General features: G+C 45.5%; 1 protein-coding gene across 1 annotated transcript; it reads left to right on the forward strand.

The window, feature by feature from the left end:
* Positions 1 to 5,677: 5,677 nt before the first annotated feature.
* On the forward strand, positions 5,678 to 7,906 carry LOC139810077 (uncharacterized). The gene has a single exon (XM_071773406.1). It carries the CDS (start codon positions 5,678 to 5,680, stop codon positions 7,904 to 7,906), a length of 2,229 nt encoding a protein of 742 aa, XP_071629507.1.
* Positions 7,907 to 8,443: the final 537 nt, after the last annotated feature.

Raw genomic sequence — 8,443 nt, forward strand, 5'->3', positions numbered from 1 at the left:
CATTTTCTGCTCATTAAAGACGGCTCAGACTGTGCTCTGAGTTACATAATAATTCAGCGAGTGATCAATTAACACTTTCCACGCGCGTCCTTCTCATCCCGCTTCCATCGCCAGGATTAATCAGCGATTTCGCGAACAAGTGGATATGTACAAAAGATTACGGTCCCTGCTACGATAGCGGCGGTATACAGTGATCGCGGAGTAGACGGATACGTACAATAGATCGCGGACGCGGTTACAATGGCGGTGATATACAGATATCGCGGAGTTGACGGATACGTGCAATAGATCGCGGACGCGGTTACAATGGCGGTGATATACAGATATCGCGGAGTTCGCGGACGCAGGTATAGCGACGATATACGGAGATCGCGGAGTTCGCGAATCGGCGGGCGCGCGGGCTCGCTGAAGTACGGTGTACGATTTTGGCGCGGGTGACGCGGTATCGCAGGCTTGGATAGCGGCGGCAGTGAGCGCACGAGGAGCTGGAGCGTGATTAGACGCGATATCGAGCGGCTAAGACCCTTAGCGGAGATAGGGAAGTACTCGCTATCTCCTGGCGCATCGATTCGAGTAGGCGGGAGGCGGCACCGGGTGGCCAAGACCCTTGGCGAGTAAGAGAAGCACTCTCTTACCCTGGTTCACTCCGGTGTCACAAGTGTTCGGATGGAAATTCGAGTTAACCGCCCAGATACTTCACTCGGCAGAGGCAGAGAACACTCTCTACCTCCTGGTTGTTCGACTATGGGATTTCGGGATCCGTGAGCAGCGGAGAATCGGTCGGATCGGTTGCTGGCTCACGGCGGAATCTAAAAGTTAGCAACATCGCTCGGTTTATATACGCCCGCGATGGTGTGTCGGCGTGGCGGGGGTATACGCGACGGCAATCGCGCGCGCCGGGATGGAGCGGCGGAGCGTTCGGGAAGTACGGCGTCCCGACGCCGCGATTGCGTTCGGTGGCTCTCGGCCGTTTTCGGCACCGCTCGGTGCTCCGAGTCGGTTGCCGCGCTAAATCCGTTTGCGGACTGATACGCGAGATGAATTGATTAAAAAAGGGCATCTTGTCTCGCCCGGCGGGTGTTCGGCCGGGCGGCATCCGGCTGATGCTCGCCGGAAATGATGCGTTTCGGGGCGCATCGTTATATCACCCCCCCTTTTAAGGCGCGAACTTGGCGCTTCAGGTCCGGGTCTTCGGTTTGGCCGGTAATTTTCGGATCTTCCGGACGGTCCCCTTGTGATTGAATCGGACGTGCCATTTATAGCCCCTTTCCGTGGTTTTCCACTCCCTGGTGTTGTGGACGGCGCCATGGGGCACCATGATAACGTGGCCTGGCTCCATAAATACCGGGATCTTCGGGGTTGCCCGCGAGCCTACGGGCCGGAGTGCCTGCGCCTCCGCGGCTGGTGGGGCGGCAGGCGATGCGGCAAGCGGTGCGGCCGGTAGTGCGGCCGGTGGTTCAGTAGGTGGTATAGCCGGTGGTGCGATCGGCCGTGGCGTCGGCTTGGCGGCAATCGTTTTGCGCGCCAGGTATGTCGCTGCTGTAATGCGGCGAGCCGGCTTTGGCGGTGGCGGGGTTATCAACCACTCCATTTTCCGCCTATTTTGATGGTCCGATCTCTGGACCGTGCATCCGACCGTCAGCACGTTTTTTCGTGACGGCGGAGCAACTGCGGGTCCCGAGGTCTTGGTGGCGGTGGCAACGGAGGCGGCGGATCCCGTGGCGAACAGCCTTGTTCAGGTAGCTCCGAAATTCGGGTAGGCCGAGTCGTAGGCGACGGGTTCGGCGAGGAGTTCCTCGATTTCCTCGAGGATGCTTTTCTCGGTCGTCGATGTCTTCATCCCGGAAAATTTGCCTCGAGTGTGATATTTCGTTTGTGTGGCTCCTTTATATAATCGATTTTCTGTTTATTGTTTAGCGGATGTCCGGGAGGGGGTATACGGCAATGTTCAATATTCGTTGTCGTCCTCGGTGTCGTTGTCGGGGTCGATGTTGTTTTCGGCGTCGGTTTCACCGTTGCTCTCGTTGTTTGTTTTGGCGGCATCTTCTTCCCCGGTTTCGTCGCCTGGAGGGGGGGTTTCTGGTGCGGCTTTCAGATCTTGAACGTAGATATGTCGGATCCACTTCCCGCTTTTATCGCGCACGTCCACAATTACGGGGGACACTATACGTCGTACCTCGAAGGGGCTTCTGAATTTCGGCGCGAGTTTCGCGTTGAATGCTGCGGCTTTATTGGAGAGTGGGTACTCGCGCTTCCAATACCCAGTCTCCAATTTTCGGTGTCCACGCTCGTCGTCGTAAATTATAATATTTCTGTTGTCGAAAAACCAGCGAGACGCGTCGGTAATTACATGTATAATGATTTTAACGCGTATAAGGCGTTATGGGACGCTTTGGATGGGCGAGGTGAGGAGTATTGGAACCACGACCGTCATTGGAACAGTTCTTAATGTTAGCGATATAATGAATTAATAATGAATTTTCTTCGCCAGTATATAGAATAACAATTAAGTAATTTAAATCGACTGACTGGCAATATATAACATCTTTTCGATGTGACCATTGAAAAAACTATGAGCCATCTCGCTTTGTCGAATTCACACAGCACTTTTTCGGATCAATTGTCAAGACATTATTAATTTCGACCAACGCTTTAGGTCGGGTGATATAATTTCTAATTAAATAATTTTATTTTATTACAAAAAAATATTACCCCAGCCAGGGTTCAAACCTGAAATTTCCCATATACCGTGCGGGTGTCGTGCCAATTCGACCACCGGGGCTGTGGTAAATTCATTATTCTGTTATTATTCACTGTTGACTGAAGAATTGGTGCTCCATCCTATAATTGTTATTGCGATAAATATTACCACAGCCCCGGTGGTCGAATTGGCACGAAAATTCCTGATGGCGAATGGTCTTCTCGTCAAGCTGCTCATTCACACGGGCGTGACGCGTTACTTGGAGTTCAAGTCGGTGGAGGGCTCGTACGTATACAAGTCGGGCAAGATCTCGAAGGTGCCGATTGACCAGCAGGAGGCCCTCTCGAGCGATCTAATGGCCTGTTTGAGAAGCGGTGGTTCCGCAGCTTCCTCATGTGGGTGCAAAACATGCAGGAGGAAGATCCTAAGTCGTGGGATGATTTTGACCCCTTCAACAACAGCATGAGCGCGCTATCCGCTATCCATTATTGTGCACGGAGTACCGCCGAGCGACACTACGGACACCTCTTCAGGTGCGAGAGTCACTCGGAAATTTTCGGCTTCCGTTCGGGAGTCTAGTCGGTTAGTCGAATACGCACGGCGCTCCGAGAAGTATTGTCTTCGCAATCATCGACGACGCGCGTGGCTCTAACGCTATACCGGAACTCGATAAGTAATCGTGAATTTATGACTCGCGGTTGCATTAAGCGGTTCCAACGACTCTCGATCCTGAATCGTTATTATATCCTTGCCATAAGCGTGATTTGTACAGTGAATAAAAAGTTGTTTTTCACACAAATTTCCCTCGTGTGTGCTATTCATTTCGTTGAGCAATTCGAACCCCCTTCGCCACGAGTTTCTCGTGCACAACCGATCAAACTATTTCGGTAATAATCTCAAGTGTGTTTCGCAAGCGAAGGCGTGCACATTTTTTGGTCCTTCGAGCCGGATCGCTCGAAGAAACGAGCGAAAAGGGAATATCGGGTGTGTAAAAACTGTGCAAAAATTAACATTGGTATACGTGCATCGAGAAACGTGTTATCAGCGGACTCAACGAGTTCCATATCACGCAATTATTCAAGAATGAGAAGTCGAGGACTATCATGATCATCGACTTCATCGATAACAAGCAAGCATTTATTGCAAACAATAAGTGAGAACAGTGAGAACGTGATACGTGCCACGAGGTTCGTTATATCTCTCTCGGGTAGCGGTACATACGAATATTCTCTCTCACTTCACTTCCTCCACGAGGAAGAGCTAGGTACGCGCGTACTCACGGCAGCGGTAGGACCTCGCAGTCACGTGAACGTCATGCGAGCCTACCCCCACCGATCACGTCATCACACAGTGCCCGGGCAGAGCGCTCGAACAATAGAAGCTTCGAGTGTATTTACGAGTGAGTAACTTCTTCGAGTTTCTCGCGAAAGACATTCAACGGATTTATAAACGAAAGATTTCATATTTCACGGTATACCGGGACACCGCAAATCGAGAGGCAAGAAACATCGGACGCGATAATTCTTGTACGCAATTTCGAACGCAGTGGTCTATCGAGGTACAAGTGACATAAGTCTTGACAATCTAATGTATTAATCCAGTGAAACAATAAACAGTGTACACGACCAACCACGTTTGAAAAATCGCGAGTGAAAATATACAGCTGTATCGTCGCGTTATATACGCTATCGGTCACGTGTCTAAGAAAAACTTGACGATTATTATAGTTCTCAGTCAACAGTTCTGCGAACACTGTTAATTCGGGAACCGTGTACAACTCACGTCTATGTGATTAAATTATCATCATCAAATAATTTCAGTAAATTAACATTCGGTCACATCGTGTCGATTTAATTATCATTACTGAAATTACGTTGATAATTGAGATTCCATCACACGCATCGGATAGGACCACGCACTAATTATATGAAAGAAGTGGCCACCGTTAAAATCAACGAAAACTACGGAAAACTGTAGTTTGTGTGATGCCGATGAAAAGTTCAAATCCGCACAACCCTCAAAATATGCTAGTTTTTAAGCTACGAGCCTATAAAGGTAATATTGATGGTATAAAACGTACACATATTATACATAGTATACCCACTCTTAGCGTTACCCAAGATCAACCAGCGTAGAGGTGGTGAGTGTCTGATCTCCTTTTTTGTTCTTGTTTTTATTTTTTTAATATTTTTAATTTTTTTAATATTTTTAATTTTTTTTAATATTTAATATTTTTTGTTTTTTTTTTATCTCATAATGTTTTTCTATTATCTCAAACACCTTGATTTGTCAAGTGTCAAAATATGCTATAATTGATAGTTTTTTATACTACGAGCCTAATAAAGGTAATATTCGTGGTATAAAAAACTATCAATTATAGCATATTTTGACAATTGGCAAATCAAGGAGTTTGAGACAATAGAAAAACACTATGAGATAAAAAGAAAAAAAAACAAAAAATATAAAATAATAAAAAAATATTAAATAATAAATAAAAAATATTAAAAAAATAAAAAATATTAAAAAATTAAAAACAAGAACAAGAAAGGAGATCAGACACTCACCACCTCCACGCTGGTTGATCTTGGGTAACGCTAAGAGTGGGTATACTATGTATAATATGTGTACGTTTTATACCACCAATATTACCTTTATAGGCTCGTAGCTTAAAAACTAGTATATTTTGAGGGTTGTGCGGATTTGAACTTTTCATCGGCATCACACGAACTACAGTTTTCCGTAGTTTTCGTCGATTTTAACGGTGGCCACTTTTTTCATATAATTAGTGCGTGGTCCTTTGCATTTTTTCAAACAACAGTTTGACAATTATTATTCAATCACCACAAGCATCGAATAAATAATAATTGTCAACAATAAGCAAACTTGGTACCCACACATTCGGGACCTTGTAAAATCGTACATTCAAAACGATTTACATCACGGTATCCACGCAGTCGGAACCGTGCTACAATCAATATGACGGAGATCAACACGCTTATCGATGATCTACGAGAGCAGCAGAGGTTGATGACGAATCTACTCACCAACTTAAGGAAAATGGGGAAGGGCAAGTTCACAACGTCAACGCTGAACACGCGCCTCACGAATCTCAACATCATGTGGACAAAGTGCCAAGACATCCACACGGAAATCCGAAGACTATCTACAACAGAACAGAAGAAGAGTCTTCCGTACTTCACCAAAAACGAAATCAGCGAAGTCGAAACAACGTATTACGAGGTTAGCGATTATATTGTAGATGTACTTAATCCGCGACCTTCAGCAATGAATGCAAATTCGACAGCAATTGGTCACAGCTTGCTGCATGACGGAACTCAAAATAGCTTCATGTCGCTCCCTAAAATCCCTATGCCAATTTTCTCAGGAAATTACAATGACTGGATCTCCTTCAGAGACTTGTTCACATCTCTTGTCATTAACGACGAGAGACTTCACGATGTGCACAGAATGTATTATTTAAAATCCAGCGTCACTGGCGAAGCGAGTTCCCTCCTGAAGTCGGCACAAGTCACCGATGCTGATTTCAAGTTAGCTTGGGATCAATTGAAAGATCGATATGAGAATTCACGTCACATTATTAATGCGTACCTAACAAAACTCTTCGATGTTAACACGGTAACGACAAAAAATGTGACGGAACTTAAACGATTGCGCGATCAAACCCATGAAGCCGTCGGCTCGTTAAGTAACCTTGGTCGACCAATAGACCAGTGGGATGATTTACTCACATTCATGGCAGTTCGTAAACTCGATCCAGTCTCTCGAAGAGAATGGGAGATGAGAATCGGTGAGACGACTACGTACCCAACGTACAATGAGATTCACAAATTTCTAGAGTACCGAGTCCGAGCCTTAGAGTCAATTGCTTCATCGTCCTCAAAAAAGACAAGTAAATCAAAAGATGTCGATAAGTCAATCAAATCACATGTCTCCTCGGTGTCAAAGTCATGCGAATGCGAGGAAAGTCATCCACTGCGTTTATGCGAGGTATTCAAAGCGAAATCCGTCGAAGAACGATTCAAATACGTTCAAAAACAAAAGTTATGCTACAACTGTTTATATACAGGTCATCCGACAAATCAGTGCCGAAGCAAGTACTCATGTTTCCACTGCAAAAGGCGACACCATACATTATTACATAACCCTAATGCTCAGGGAAAAGGTGAGAAACTGGCATTCTCCCTAGGCGGTGGTACGGTTGGGAAGAGTGCTCCGGTCGCTTCCTCACCTCTAGCAGCGCCAAACCCTAGCACATCTACTCCTAGCACAAGCCAACATGTTGTTGCAGCAGTCGAGACACTTCACGCTGTCAAACCAAAGGTAGCTCCTATGACAGTGATGCTTGCGACTGCTTGGGTACTGGTTTCGTCGGATAAAGGTCGTCAAGCGAAGGTTAGAGCGCTGCTGGATCAGGGGTCACAATCGTCGTTCGTCACTAAAACGATAGCACAAGCATTGAGAGCCTCTCGTACCAAAGTACGCGCTCCGATTTCCGGAATTGGCGGCACTGATGCCGGCACTGGCCGAGCAATCGTAACACTAACATTAAATTCGTGCATTGGTACCAACAAACCGGTCCAATGCTCCGCGATCATGTTCCAAAAGTTAACCTCCTACGTGCCTCCGCGATCACTCTGTCAAGAGTCATGGAGACACTTAGAAGGCCTTGAAATGGCAGATTCTGACCCCAGCAGCGATCAGCCGATCCAGTTGATTTTAGGAGCCGACGTGTACGCAAATATCCTACGCGAAGGATTAACAAGGGGACATATCGGGTCACCCATAGCTCAAAAAACTACATTTGGTTGGATCCTCTCGGCACCAACAACTAGTGGTGATTCCAGCCAAGTCACGACGTTAACGGCACATCTTGCCTGTGACCATACAACTCTCCTCAACGAGCTTTGTCGTTTCTGGAAACTCGAGAAAGTTTCAACGAGCCATCCGCTCAATGAGGAGGAAGTCGCGTGTGAAGCTCATTTCGCCGCGACCCACAACCGAGTACCAGGAGGACGATATTGCGTAAAACTTCCGTTTAAGAATCCAACTCCGATCAACATCGGGTCCTCAAGCCAAATCGCGAAAGATTGGCTCGCGAAATTACAACGCAAATTCATCATTTATCACCTAATAGATGTTGATTTGGCAAAAAATATTGGGAATATCCATTTTGTTCAATTTTGACATATAAGCTTGAATTACTTAATACTCGGCAATCATTAGCTGATCCAGGATGTCCTACATATACATTCGTAAGTAGACAATCTGCTGTACATATTCCTTGCAAAATTATGGAATGTGTCATATATCTATTTTGATAACATTTTTGCTGCATACTTGGTGCCATAACATTTAGATGGCAACCATCAATTGCTCCAATTACACCTTAAACAGATTATAATTCAATCCTATCATTTTATTAATAGAACAACACTTAAAACAATAACTTGTCTTAAGTGTAACATTTAGTCATACCTGGAAAACCTGCTAAATTTTTAAATTTTGCTTCTATACTAACTCTTTCATTTATTGTAGGCCACTGTATTAAAGTAGGTACCAATTTTAAGACGCAGTTTATCCATGTAGTAATGCAATTAGAAATAGTTGATGTTGCTACATCAAATTTATCTCCAATTTGGGCCATGGATATTTGATGTGCCAAATAGTATAAAGCTATTTGTTGTACTTTATGGGGCTGTACTGGTTCATATCCTCCAGTAT

This window comes from Temnothorax longispinosus, chromosome 3 (assembly GCF_030848805.1).
Source record: "Temnothorax longispinosus isolate EJ_2023e chromosome 3, Tlon_JGU_v1, whole genome shotgun sequence".
NCBI classification, from domain to species: Eukaryota; Metazoa; Arthropoda; class Insecta; order Hymenoptera; family Formicidae; genus Temnothorax; species Temnothorax longispinosus.